This window comes from Cheilinus undulatus, linkage group 6 (assembly GCF_018320785.1).
Source record: "Cheilinus undulatus linkage group 6, ASM1832078v1, whole genome shotgun sequence".
NCBI lineage: Eukaryota > Metazoa > Chordata > Actinopteri > Labriformes > Labridae > Cheilinus > Cheilinus undulatus.
Genome location: NC_054870.1, coordinates 37,045,479 through 37,060,441, shown reverse-complemented (window position 1 = coordinate 37,060,441; position 14,963 = coordinate 37,045,479). Strand labels below are relative to the sequence as shown.

At 38.5% G+C, this 14,963-nt stretch overlaps 1 protein-coding gene across 1 annotated transcript in view; it reads left to right on the top strand.

The window, feature by feature from the left end:
• The window catches only part of parga (poly (ADP-ribose) glycohydrolase a), a 51,075-nt gene that overhangs the window by 10,822 nt on the left and 25,290 nt on the right, over positions 1-14,963 (top strand). The window contains exons 8-9 of the mRNA XM_041789571.1: positions 8,303-8,395; positions 12,426-12,580. Coding sequence (XP_041645505.1) covers positions 8,303-8,395; positions 12,426-12,580 — 248 coding nt within the window. The remainder of the gene's footprint in view (positions 1-8,302; positions 8,396-12,425; positions 12,581-14,963) is intronic.

Here is a 14,963-nt window from a genome sequence, read left to right as displayed (position 1 = left end):
TACGCTTCATTGTTCCCACATTTGTCTTGGACTCCAGTGCTGCACATATTAAGCTTCCTCTTCAGTAGAATCCTTACATGAAAACAACCGAAATAAACAATCCACGTGTAACCACGGGAGCATGTCGAGTTCTTTTGGTTTCATGTCTTTGCCAGAGCCTTTAGGAAAAAAAAAAACATTATTCTAATGTAGCTTTTACAATTAAGTAAAAAGCTTTTTATACTTGTTACAGTCCACTTAGATTGTTTTTTAATACTGATGTTTGTTTATTCTCATCATTGATTACTCAGCTAAATTCAGACCATGCCAAATCCGTCTTTTCTTCCTCTCTAAAATAATTTTGCAGAGTAAAGTAAAAAGCTTGTTCAATCAATAGCTGCCTGAGTGTTTTTTATAGCTTAATCCAATTTAATTAAAAGCTCCCATTAAATCTGCAGTGGATGCTAAGTGAAGCCAGCAAGACACTCGCTTTTTCTTGCTGAGGAATGGAGCTAAGGCGGGTGGGGCTTTAAGGAAAAGGACATGTCAAGGTTTTGAAAATTGTAGGAGTTATAGCAAAAGTGAGATGGATAAAAATATCTTCTGTTCATGACAGAACAGGAGATATCTTCCAGCTGATGGATGCAGGATGAGTCTCCAGAACATCATGCCATGTGTTGAGCAGTAATGATTAACAGCTGCCACTACACAGCAGATCCACACACCATCTTAGATTTATTTCTCACACAACGTCTAATTAGACATTTTGTTTTTGTTACTCACTGAAGGATGCTCATACTTTTTATTTTAGTATTAATCCTCTCTGTCTCTGTACTTTGAGGCTAGTTTGAATCCAAACTGCAGTGCTCTTCAGCCAAAACCACCTAATTAAATCCAGAGCAACATTTGTGCAGCACAGAGGTAATTGTCAAGAGGTACGCTGCCCATGGGCCGGTGATTGACACTCTGCTCAATGTGTAATAGCCACAGGAGGGGAAAAGAGAGTTATCCAAATTAGGACTTGTCTGTAAATTGTCTTCTCCCCTGCTAAATGAAACTGTCACAGTGTCACCTTCTGATGAATGTCTGAGGGCCGAGCAGGGAAGCAGTCCAGGAGTAAATAATGCTGATGGTCCAATAGTACATTTAACAGCAAGACAACAGCATACTATCTCTCTTACTTTTAGGCTTTGCTGCTCATCTGTTTATTTCCCATTCAATGTCTTTTTATTCATGTCAGCTTAGTGTATAATGAGGTAAATCTCTGAAGTTTTGAGAACATAAAAAAATGAAGCATGGGTACTTAAAGGAGTCATCTGATGACCAACGTTATGGATCAAACCAGTAACAGAGACCCTGTGGCACAGCCAAAAAATGAATAAGGAAAATAAGAGAGAATGAAAAAAGGAGTCAGCATTTTCCAACAGTGTTAATAACAGCAACAACATGTATTACTGGTTTAAAAGAATGATTAAATAAAATATTTAGGCCATTGTTTGACCCTGTGTGCTCGCTGTGGATTGGACTGAAAAGCATCCTTTAGTATTGAAATGGCTGGTATCACACAGGCTTCATCTAATAGATTCTACAGTCTAAGGCAAAGTAGCATTATCTGTGTTTTTTTTTGCTTTGTTTAACATTGTAATGGTTATGTTTCTTTCTACCATTACAAAGGGACTGATGTGATTGGCTAGTTTTATGCAGGCTAACAAGATTTGTTGTAAAAAATAAAATGGATAGATACAAAGGAGAGCACTCATTAGCCCTCCATAGCTGTCCTTCACTTTAGAACATTGCACGTTACATTTGCAACAGTGTTACACTAGTGTCTCCATGTGTTGTTACACAAATGTGGGCACAAGTGGAGAATGAGTGGCACAGTGTGTAAACACACAGGAGAAGCTCCAAATATACTTTCTGGCCCAACATTACACATTAATCGTGTTACAGTCACCCAATGGTGGATCAAGAGTAGATGTCCATTTCATTTCCAGTTCCATTTAATATTGTTAGTGACATGAAATTATCAAATTATCTTATTTTTACCAAAATTGTAATGAAGAAATGCTGCTATCATTATTCAATTAAATATTAATTTAGTCAAATATTCATTCAAAAAAATTTTTTTTCGATAAAAACATTGTTTCTTGTCCCAATGTCGTAGTATTTGCATTTAAAAAGTAAAAATAGAAACCAGATTAGCTCACATTGTAGAGTAGGCCCCCAGAGACTACAGCCCATGACACACTTATCACAGGTTTGAATCCTGATCCTAGTGCATATCTTCCTCTACTCTTTCTATCCATATTTCCTGTCATTCTTCAGCTGTCCTGTCTAATAAATACAAAAAAATAGATAATCTAAAAAAATAAATAAAAAAGAAGACAATATATGCTCTATGGTAGCAAGAAAGATACACTCTTGAGTTGTATCTTGGACTTGTAGTGTTTTTCACTATTAAGTTGACAACAGAAGTTGAAAACTGTGAAAACAAAAAAGATGGATGGTCCAGGACACCTGTGAGGAAAAGAACGGGAAATTTCTATCAAGAAAACCCCAAAAAAGGTGAAAAAGAAGACCTCAGTCTAAACTACAACTCCTGGCTAGCTTAAAAGCTAACAACAACTGCAAGTAACTGCCACAGAACACTGCCTGATCAACAGGAGACTACTGAGTACTACCTGAATACTACCTATAGAGATAGCATGGGGCGGCGCATACAAACGCAGCGGCCCGGTGCTCCATCACTAGCAGCCAAACAAAGCCCTACACTTACACCAGAACTGACAGTGTGCCCACGGAGTTTACATCTTTCCAGACGGAGACTCAGAGACTGAAAGGAGGAGGACGCAGAGCAGCACAACAGCCAGTGAGGAGGAGGCAGAGACTGCATTGTGCGAGAAGGCGGAAGCGGGGCAAACAAGCCGGGCTGCAGGTTAGGCTAAGAGCGGCCCCACACAAACCTGCCGTACCGAGCATCTTTCTCCCAGGTGCCTGCTCCCTCATCAGCAGGATGGATGATGTGAGGCTGCGGATTTCTAACCACCGCTTGGACCACTGTGTTTGCTGCTACAGAGGAGACTGCCAAATGTAATTTCGTTGCATTCTTACAATGCAATGACAATAAATGACTATCTAAATTATCTATTTATCAATCTATATTCCAGCAAATATGATTCTTGACAGTTAAAAATGTTGCCTGTCATTAACGTAACGACCCATAGAACCCAGTCTCTATATTCACATCAGACTCTGCTTCTCCAGTTATTGATCTTTTATGGTGATTTAAAAAATACTCAAGCATCAATAATTCATTCAAGACCTCTAGATCAAAATTGCTATCAAGTTGCTCAAAACTTAATCTGACGTGAAATAAAAATAACCCATGAAGACCAGAAGGAATTCAAAAACGCAATCGATCATTAGCCTCTGTGGCAGTTAATCTGGACTCTTCTGCAGAGCGCAGTCCATCATAAGTATTTATGTGAAAAGTGTATCTAACTGTGTGTTTGTATGGTTGTGTCCAGCTGCTGAAGCTGTGGAAAAAGCCAGAGGATCATCTTTCTGCCCTCATCCCGCCGCATCACCAACCACCATCTATTAGTCCCACAGGAGCGCTTTATGATGTCTGCCAGCTCATTACTTCTGACAGCGTTTAGTCAGACCTGCTCTGCAGCCATATAAATGCCCCCCAGCCAAATCACCCACCAAAGACTTCCTGTTGGAAATCACCCCGTCACTCTCTCCTCCATTGGTCATTTGCATTTGCTCCAGAAGGTCCATTTAATCAGCACAAGCTCCCCTGCTTACCTTGATAGAGTAAGGCAAGTGATTGATGAGGGTGACATTCGAAGCCAATACACTCATAAGTGATTGCGTTGTAAATCTGGCTCTATGATGGAATAACTGGGTGTTTATTTTGGAGGGAATTGCAGATGGATGCTGAGGTAAGCTACAGGCTGAAGTATGGATGTCTCTGCTGTGGCAGGCTTGCTCTCAGATTGATGGTAAATTCTTCTGAAATGGGGTCTGTGTCGTGAGTAGCTCTCCAGCACTTTTATTTCTTCTTTTACTGCTAAAGTGTTAGGACTGTCAATATGTGAGAAGTGGGGGTTAACCCTAAAGACAACAATAAACTTCCAGTGCACCTTAACTGACTGAGATTTCTCTTTAGGTATGAGAGATCAGAGCCTCTTCTCTTAGATATTGGTTAGCTGTATCATGTCACGACCTTGGACTCACCATCAAACAGTTATTAAACCATCAATACTTCTCATCAAGTACTTGGCTGTTCATCTTATTTTTTAGGGTTTTTCTCCCAACAAGACAAAGATAAACCATATCAGAAATTATTTTTATTATTACAAAAGGAAATTGCACATTGAGGTTTCACATATTATTGATATTGCTCACAGAAGTTCACAGGGAGACAAAGCTTTGTATGATCAAATAGATTAGATAAATAGTGATGCAGAGAAGGTTTTGCAGAGACAGGATTTCCTTCTTGTTCAGGCCACCGTTTATCCACTTTTGTTAGGTTAGAAGGTCTGATTTAGAGTGGTAAATAAAGCAGCACATTATCAGCATAGAAATGAAAAGAAATGCCTTTTTTTTTTAAATGGACCCCAGGAGTAGAATATACAAAGAAACAAGTTGGGGCAAGTATGGAGCCCTGGGGGACTCCACATGGAAGAGAGGCTGAAGGTGACATCACCAAAGCTGATAGAAAAGCTGTCAGCCAGGTTAGATCTGTACCTTTTATCCCCACCCAGTGCTCAAGACGACAAATTAAAATCTTGAGGTCCACTGTGTTAAAAGCAGATGTAATTTTTAAAAACATAAGAACAGCTAAAACCCCTGAATCAGTAATTAAGAAAATATTGTTAAAAAGCCCTCCAAGTGCTGTTTCAGTGCTTTGTAGTGCTTTAAAACCAGATTGGAACACCTCAAGAATGCCGTTTGTGTTTGAAAATGTTTGTAATTGACTAAAAACAACGTTCTCCAATATTTTAGAGCGGTATGGGAGTTTAGAAATCAGTCTAAGTTAGACAAGACTGAAGTGTCAAAGTTTTTTTTTCTAAAAGTGGATGCACCACAGCATGTTTAAAATGAGAAGGGACTACAACAGAGGAAGGCTGTTTATAATTGCCTGAATGTTAGGACCAATGGTCTCAAAAACATCTTTTAAAAGGAAATGGGGGGAGAGAGCAATATCTGAGGGGCAGGTTTAAGGTCATCAGTTATCTGTTTGAGTGAGGAAATTGATAGTGGTTAAAAACAGCAGAGCAAGTGACCGTGACAGAAGGGTCATGCAGAGGAAAAGAGATGTGTGTCTTAATGGTGCCAATTATATCCACAAAACAGTTCAGATATTTGTCACGTTTCTGAGCAGGCATCAAAACACACAGGTTTGTTAATGCAGGTATCTTCTAACAGGCTGTAGAGACAAATGAGGGAAATAAAACATTTTCTTAAAAACGTGTAAAGTTGTTTCATGCAGACTTCAGTTGTGTGTGGCTTAAACTTTAAACTACATGTTGGTGATAGGTAATGATACGCATGTTTTGAGTCCTTGACACATGGTTTAGATCATTCTTTATTTTACCTTGCAGAAGAATTTACATGAGAAAATACAGTTTGACACTGTTTTTCTGAATTGGTGACACCATTATTGCAATGGCAATGCTTTAATGGCATTATCTCAGAATTATGAGACATGTTTTTTTGTAAAAACATAAAATTGTTCTCAGTTTTTCTGAATTAATCACCTCAAAACTTCAGCAGAAACATTATTGGATTTTTGCTGATAACTGATATGCCAATGTGTACAGATTTATGTTAGCTGATACCAATATTTAGATATTTAGTTCAGACCTCATACTTCAATCCTCATACACTCTAAAGTTTAATGAATTAGGGAGAACACAGAAAAATATTTTGGCTGATGTAGGTTTCTTGGTTCCATTGAAAAATCCACAAACATATTCACACATACTGCAGAAATTTTTGCTGATATTGGTTGACACTAACAGCTGATCTATCAGTTGTAAATATTGGCAGAAATTTTCATATTTTCTGATATGATAATAAAGTCCCTATAATGTCATTGGAAAAATCTGTATTTTAGAGTTGTTGTATGACAGGTTGCTGTGTTATGAACCACCAGGCCAAATTTCAGTCATGAAAACATCTCAAAGTTTCTAAAACTAAACTTGAAAATCTTGAAAAATGGTACGGTAATATCTGCACGACGATGGTGTAATGTGCCAAAGCTACACCCATTTAAGAGAAAAACAATCCTCTAAAATTTCAAAAAAATATGCTAGCAACTGACTGAAGGAGTCATCTGTCTGCTATGCTCCCATGTTATGACTTTTAACACCAGAGAAACAATCATGTTTATATAATAACAGAGTTAAAAAGTCTCTGTTTCATTTTCTCATCCTTTATTTACCCTTTCAGGTATTCCTTATGTCTCATTTTTAGAGTTACGTGCAGCTATGTCTGTCTCCCATTTATGAGACGTCTTTAAGTTGCCTCTGAAAATACTCAATTTCCGGATGTTGCTCTTCAATATAAGTCCTCAATAATGATAAGCATTGGAGGCTTTTAACGTGACAGACTTGGCAGGAATAGAAAGTGTTTGTGTCAGATCTTTTACTAAACTTTAGCATCATGATGCTAACAGACAAGAGGGATTAGACTGTTACTGCTTTGAGACAGGCAAAGCCGTGTCCTTCTTCTTTTAGTCATTCAAGACTAAAACCAAGTTAAATATGGTTTAAAACACACCTTCAGCAGGTAAAATGTTTGACCCTACTGGTTCAAGTGAAAAATAGACAAGCACTCCAGCAATTAGCCTGCCCCCTGACCTTATGGTGAACTCCGGTCAGAGCGGGCTGTCTGGCAGAAGACAGAAGTTGGGGATTAGATTCACTGTTTTCTGTCACAAATCTTTCTGTTAAAATGCTTTTAATGACCCCATAGGCCACTGTGGCTGATAGATTTGGGAAATTTACCTCACAATGACAAAGACACTGCATGTAGCTGGCTGTTTACTTTCAATGATGGCAGTGACATCAGCTCACGACAGACTGTACTGAGATGAGCTGCTGTGATTTTATATCGTTGTAGTGTTGGGGGGGCGGGGTAATTCCCCCATAGTAGCTGGTGACTTCGTGGACTGATATATTTGCCCTGCCCAAATTAAACCAAGCCAGGAAAGGGGTGAAAACTTTTTAATGATCTAAATCCAAAATTCAGTCACACAAGAGCTTAGGGTTTTCACTTTTGCAGCAACTTTATTCCAACATATCTAGTGTGTTAAGACATAGTTTGGGATTTCACTTTAGTGGGACTTTGAGGAAGCAAACATGGCCTGACTGTTTAGTTTAATACAGGTTGATTTATTTTGGGTTGGAGATATTGAGAGATACTGATAAGAAACATAAATGGTACTGTCATTAATTTGTCAACTTTACAAGGATTGAAATACCTACTCTGATTTCCTGGAGGTTGTGGTGTTTCTCCAGGATCTTTATTATTATTCTCACAAAAAAACTTATCTGGTAATTCTGAAATAATGATGTCATTAAGTCAGAGAAAATACCAGACATTTTTTGGAGGGGAATTCCTGGATAATGATGTCAATAAGGTCAGAAAAACAGAACACATTATTATTTCCTCATGTAATGCAAAACACTACTATAGTACCCCACCTCCATAGTTGTAAATGTATGAGTGCGTGCAACTGTGAGAATGTGAGTTTCTGTATGTGCTTTTGATTGTTGTCATCGTGTGAAGTATGAAAAGTATCCCCTGGTATTAGCTAATCCCATTCATCAACAGACCCAGCTGTGGGAGCACAGGATTCAATGTCTTGCAGAAGAACACTTTGACATGTGGCTGCAGGAGCTGAGGATCAAATCTTAACCGTCCAGTAGACAGATAAGCAGTTCTACCACCGTGCTACAATTTGATGTCAATTCATTGATCTTTTATCTGTGTGAGGTCTAGAAGTTCTCTCTGTTTCTTGTTAATTCACTTGTCTGACCTTATTTTCACAAAGGAGGAAACTGATAAAACAAGAGTGAGATAAAAACTGTTTTTTTTTTTTTTTCAAGCTGAATTTGTCTCTTACTTAACTTTTTCTGCCAGGAAAAAAATCAGTGATGTTACAAACCATTATGTCGCTTCAGCTCTAATCTGTCACACTGACTGCCGGCTTTGAGTAAGTTGCTGCCTAACTATGCAGTCAGCTCCGCACTGATATCTTATTTAACCATTTTTCTACCTCTGTCTTTTTTGTGCTTTTTTTCTCCAGTGTCTTGATGATCGTGAGGTGAGCTACCTGTTTGAGGCTGTACTGCCTGCTATGGTTGACCTGGCACTCAGTCTTCCTCGCCTCTGCACGATTGTAAGTTCACTGTACAGGTTCACAGAGGGTTTAAGGAGTCTAGTTCTGATGTGTCAATGTGCTCTAAACATTCAAATCTTTGCATGTTGCAGTATTTTTTTCTTATTCAGAGGTGTCCAAACTGAGGGCCACATGTAGAAAAATATAACGATAACAGGGCCATTTTTATATACCCACCTTTAGCTAATGATTGAAAAGATTTTAGGATGGCAAACAGATTGCATTTCAAACAAGAGGAGACTTCACAAAGCTGCCAAACCTTTTTTTTAGTTTTTGTTGCAAGCAGCAACAAGAGGCTGGTGCAATTATGGCGGAAGTGAGAAACACGGACATGGGTGAATCCATCTGCTTTGCAAGGTTAGCTATATGCCAGTTTTATTAGAACTTGACGACATTTCTTTGTTAAAAGAAGAACAGAGAAGAGCAGTGAGTTGTTTTCTTTTCAAAGCAACAAAAGTCGTGTACTGACATGTCTACAGTCACCATGGTTCGCGTTATGCAGTTCTCTATGGCTTTCATTCCTTGGTAGCTGCGCATGCGCATCTCATTACAACGATGACGTCACGTGTTTTGTTGCTCTGATTGGCCCGTAAAGATGTAACAGACAGAACGTTCATCCAAACACCCTCCAAGTTTTTTTTCAAGGGCTCTGTCCTTTCCCAAATGCTGTATATCGAAGGTTTTGTTTCACACATCCATCTGGCGTGTCATGTTAGTTGTCAATAGCTTTGCCTTTAAAGTTGTCTCACTTTAATCATAAAGGGGGCATGTTAATGAATTCCTCTTTTCAAAATGTTTGTTTACAGAATTAGAGCAGCACCGCCTAGTCGGAATTAAGAAGTACAATATAGTCAGGTGCAGGCTTCTTGTTGTAATGCAGCCCATATTTCGTTTCATTTTTAGAATTTGCTGAGGGCCGATTAAATTGACCACTGGCTGCATTTGGCCCTTAGGCCATGGTTTGGTCTCTGGTCTGAATCTAGTCAAAAAGTTTCATTACACTGTGTATAGGCCACAGTCACCCTACTAGTCTAGATAAACACCTTATTTCCATGCTTTTGATTTGAAAAATTAGATCTTCATCTGAGTTCAAGAAACTTTCACAAACAGTCATTGCTTTCTGCAGTAACTATTGAATACGAGCATTCAGGTCTTCAGTTTTTGCTTTTTAATGTCTTGAAATATGACGTTTATCTTGTCTTTTTAGTTGAATGGGCCATAAAAAATAAAGCAAACCACTTTACACCATAAAAAAGACCAAAAGCCTTGCTTTTGTTGAGTTGAGCTTTTGTTGTTTCTGTAGCAAAACTTGTTTCAGGCTTCTCTGGAACATTCTTAAAGCCTGTCAACTCAAACTGCTGCAACAGGAGAGGACGATGCATCGCTTACATTTACATCAATTTAGTGTTTTTTTATGGTTCAAATATAAACAAAAAAGCCTCACACAAAGGTTTCCTTGCCTAGAAATCTTTCCATGAACTTTTCATTAGTGTTTTATGAGGATCCAATTTTGACAGCCTCAGAGCCCCTCCTCCCCTGGAGGGGTCCCAGACCCCAGGTTGGGAACCAGTGCTATAGCTTATGTACAGTGTGTCCCATTCATACAAGGTCAATCTTTGGGGACCAGCTGGCTTCCTCTTTGGGCTCCATGGAGCTGATTGGCTTTTGAAACACATGATGTGCCTTATATTCTAAAACCAGCTATTAGTAAAACTGACAGGTAACACTATTAGCAGACATGAATCGAGCTGGAAAGACTCAGTTAATGCAGCTGCAACAGTCTCCTGTTGTCTTGCTGCGTCACAGATCTTTGGTCTGAAGTGGGCTCAAGTGTTTGCATTCAACAGGGAAGAGAGGAGTGTGTTCACTGGTGAGTGTTTTACAAGTTCACCTCACAACTTCAAACTGCAACATGATGAACTCCTGAATTTTTGGTCCTTATCAGGAACTGGTTCATTAGAAAAGTGAGCTTAGAGAGGAGAGGTCTGTCTCTGGTCCAGTCATCTGTCTGATATGTTCTGCTGAAGGAGTTTAAAATCATGTATCTTCCTCTGGATTTCTGAACCTGCCATTCCTTCTCTTAGCAACACACAAAAAATCAAGAGTCATAAAATTATGTTGTCTTTTTCTGGTTCTTCTGTGCACAGGCTTGCTTTTGGTTTCATTTTTATTTAATTGTATACAGCAGTTCTCCCAACTTACAAACTTCTAAATTAATAATTCTCATTCAGATGTTTTATTTTTCTCTTTGTGGTTCATTTTCATGCGTTATGTTAGCACCAGGAATAGCTGTGCTTTTGCTGTGGTGGCCATTAAGAAGAAGATAAAATGATAAAAGAAAAATGTTCATTTTACTCAAAGACAAACCTATAAAAGCAGAGCCAGAGAAAAATTAATATTTTGCGGTGGTCTCTTAAATTTTTTCTGGAGCTGTATACAGGGTATCCGCGGGGTCTTAAAAAGTCCTAAAACGTCTAAAATCCAATAATTTGAATTTAAGGCCTTAAAATGTCTAAAATTCTCCTAAAATCTCATGAAATGTCTTAAATATGATTTTTAAAGGTCTTAAAATGTATTAACGTTACTTTTATTTAAAACAAATGCATAAACTTCAATCTTGCTTTTGAACATTTCGATTTTTGAGGACACTATAACATAATTACAAAACAGAACTAAAGTACCTGTACAGCCCAGTCAATATTTATCGAGCAAAACCAGCTAGTGTGCTGTGCGCGCATCGCGGTGTGTTACAGCGGAGCATAGCAGCGGACAAAACTTAATGAAAGCCCACAGCAAAGCTGAATTACTTAAGCTGGGCAAGTGCAAGTTCAACGATTTGTGGCTCCAGAATGAACAATTTAATGCCTGGTTTGGTAAGGCCGGTGGATGGAAACATATATTAAGCACACTGCTCCTTCTGCAAGAAAACTTTGAAACTTGGAAGATTGGGCATCAAGGCATTGGAATCCCATGGCAAATCAGAAAAACATAAAACGGTCATAAAATGCCACCAGCAAACCCTTTCAATCAGCTAGTATTGTTCCACATCAGGATCTGTGAATAAATTCATATACTTTGCAAGTTATTCTGAGCCTCTGATTTTCCTTTATGTCTTTTTTATTTTTTTGCCAGTATGGATGTGAAATGGGTCTTAAATTGTATTCTTTATGGTCTTAAAAAAGTCTAAAGAAGTCTTAAATTTGACTTGTTGAAACCCGCAGAGGCCCTTTGTATATTAAGAGAAACAAGGTCTGATACCAGCCTCCATGAAATCTACTCAGCCCTCTCATTTATTCCCAGAAAATGGAGCTGATCCATGCCACATATCTTTTAAATGTCAGCCCCATTTGTCTTCATTTAAGCTCTCTGTCATCAATTACAGCAATGCAAGAATTCCAAGATTTGTATCTTAGCAATTCAGTTATCTTTCTCAGAGTCCACGGTTTAATCTAATAATTCAGCTTCAACTCTGAGGAGCAGAGGAGAATCTCTCTAGTTGTTACAGGAGACACAAACCAGGGGCAGAATGTCGAGGATCCTCATGTTTAACTAAAGGAGAGGATTTCTGTTACAGTTTTCACCTCAGTCTCATTTTCTAGTACTTGGATACTGAAGCTTTCTGACTCTCCACTCTGTTGTGTAGTATTAAGCGTCAAGGCTAATGTTTACGTGTGTGTTATTAGCGCTGGTATTGATCTGCTAACTGGGCAGCCTTGGGAGGCTCTTTAGCCCTAATCAGTAAAGATGGATGGGCCCTGTGTTTATGTGTGTGACTGAGCCAACCAGAGGAAGAGCAGGAAAACCAGGACCTTAATTACTACCACCCATTTTGCTAATGGAACCCTCCCCGTGTCCTCCGCTTACTAGATTGCTAAACTAATTATCTCAGCCTCATTCACCCTCAGATGTACAGTGCAGCATCCACGTAGTCTTGTGTTTCTTCTGCATCTTTCTTTTTCCAACTATCATCTCTGCCCTCTCATTTTTTTTCTCTTCTAATTTGTCTCTGTTTGGGTTTTTCTCTCTTCAGCCAATCCCCTTATTGAAATCACGGATGAACCACTCCCTGACTCTGTCTCAGGAGCAAATAGCCTGTCTCCTGGCCAACGCCTTCTTCTGCACATTCCCCCGTCGCAACTCCCGCAAGTCGGAGTATTGCAATTACCCAGAGATCAACTTCTACAGGTACAGTTACACACTCCCCTGCAGAAAACTGCAGAGACACAAAACCATAATCCTCTAAGGTAATTTAGAGAGCAGAAGTCGGTGGTGTTTTTTCACAAATGTTCCTTTGTAAGCCATAACTTTGAGCAGGAGAGATCTCAGACTCAGATATTGATCTTGAGGTCTCTTCGCTTCATGAAGAAGCTCTACTATGCTGCTTGACAGGAACAAGATTAGACTCATTGGTATCATTATACTTTTTTGTACTCTTATAGGGAGGTGTCCACATACTTGTGTGTGCTCCTTCATGATCTGTGGCTCTTCGCTTTCCTGGAAGATCAGTGCACCATGATAGCCTATTATTGTATTCATATGTAGTGTCCTGGTTTTACTAAAATTATGGTCTGATTTTAAAAAAATTAGCATTTTAGTGTGTCATAGAACAGCCCTGATATACATCAAGTCACATCACCAGACACATTATATACTATTATATTTATAGTATAACAGTAATTGAATGGCAAAAGCAGGACAATCTTCTAAAATGCAACAAAATCAGTCTCTGAGGGAGAGGGGGGATACAGGAAATGAGGCACCGATAAAGCATTTTAAGCTCTGATACCAATCTGATTCGTTGGCTTTGGGTATACTGTGTAAGGCAACATTAGCTTTGCAAACTTTGTAAAACAGGTTTGAATGAATAACTAAACCAAATTTTTTTAACACAGATTCAACTTGACACAAAGATGCTGTTTGTACTGAAGAGGCGCTGCTGAGTATCTCTACTTTGCCCTCTGTCAAAGCATCAACGCAAACTGTTTAATTCACCAGTCAGCAAATTTGTTGTATCAAGTCCCTTTACCAACTCACATGTCTGCATTAGTGTCTGTTACAGACAGACAGAGGAGAAAAAAGATCAGAAGGATGGCTTTTGTCTGAGGCTATTTTTGGGCTATATACTAATTAGGTATCGGCAGATGCATGTCTATAGTCTCTGAGTCAGTTATTATGTTAGTAGAACATAAATGAGGTTAAAAATTATTCATTATCCCTTGTAAAAGATTGTTATTTTGATTTTTAAGATAATGTAGACTGCCAGAGAGGCACAGTGAGGAATCTGTCATAGATTAAAATTATCTTGAGATAAGTGAGGGTTATTTTTAATTTTTTAAATCCTTTTTTCAAACCCCTGGTGCCATGTACTGAGAAAAATATAGTCAGGACGTCTCATAATGTTTGCAACTGTCCTTTACTAAGGGTACTCATTGGTTTAAAGGTTCTGAACATCACGTAAAGTCTTTAAGGCCTTAAAGTCTTGAATTTAGTTTGAAAAGTCATTCTAATAAACAACGATTTTGAATTCTATTCAAGACTGGAGAAAAATGTTGTTAGCACTGCAAATGCAAGACAAATTGGTTGTTGTATTTTTCCTACCTTTTGCCTTTAAATTTGTAGTACTTGGTTCGAGAGGTCATAAATATACCTGGACACATTTTCAGTTTCTCTGAATGTGTTCATAGTTTAATCGTATGCAAGAGAGAAAGAGTTAAAGCACTGTGTGAATTTCACACATCTTGTCATAGTGTTGTTTCCCCTCTTCTTACAGCATTTCCATGACTTTTGCCTGAAATTACCTTTTAAGTAAGCTTACAAGGTCTTAAAGTTTTTTAATTTAACTTCAAGTATCTTGGCTTGGTCAGTTTACATTAAATTGCCCACAGATTTATTTCAGAACGGGCAATATTTTCTTTTATTCCAAATCTGCTAGTATTAGTTTCATTTTAAGGGAATATTTCTGTTTTTAGTGGTTCACTGGAAAAGTATCTGATTACCATAAGGGGGCACTACTGCCTTGAAAACCCCCAATACATGAATTCTTTTTGGGTTTTTTTTTCAGATTCTTGTCATTTACTGTGTGTTTGGCAAGTTTTCATACGCTTGGTGAATTAAAGGGGGCTGAGCTGATTAATCTGGGCTGTATAATGTGCTTTTTCATTAGTTTAGTTTTAAGACAGCAGGTCTTTTATGGGTTGTTTTGAGATAATGTTGTATGCCGTCACCCTATAGAGATGGTGGGCAGCTCCATGTTTTTTGTTGAGTCTGTCTGTGTGGGAGGGAGGGAGGTTAAGAGTAGGAGTCTTAAATTGATGTTCTCTGTTTCTACCTACTCAGAAGCAGTGGTCTGTTAAGACAGCCTGGGATGGCTAATTGAAACAAATTGACTGATGGATGTTTTAAACAGCACACCTGTCTCTGTCTGGGGGGTTTCTAACAATCTTGATATGTCATGTTATTCGAAATGAAGGGATTTGATGTATGAATGCAGTCAGACTTCTGCTGGAGAGACTGCTGCTGCTCTGTCTTCTGTCTGAAATACACAACTTTTACTCTGTATGTGTAAAAT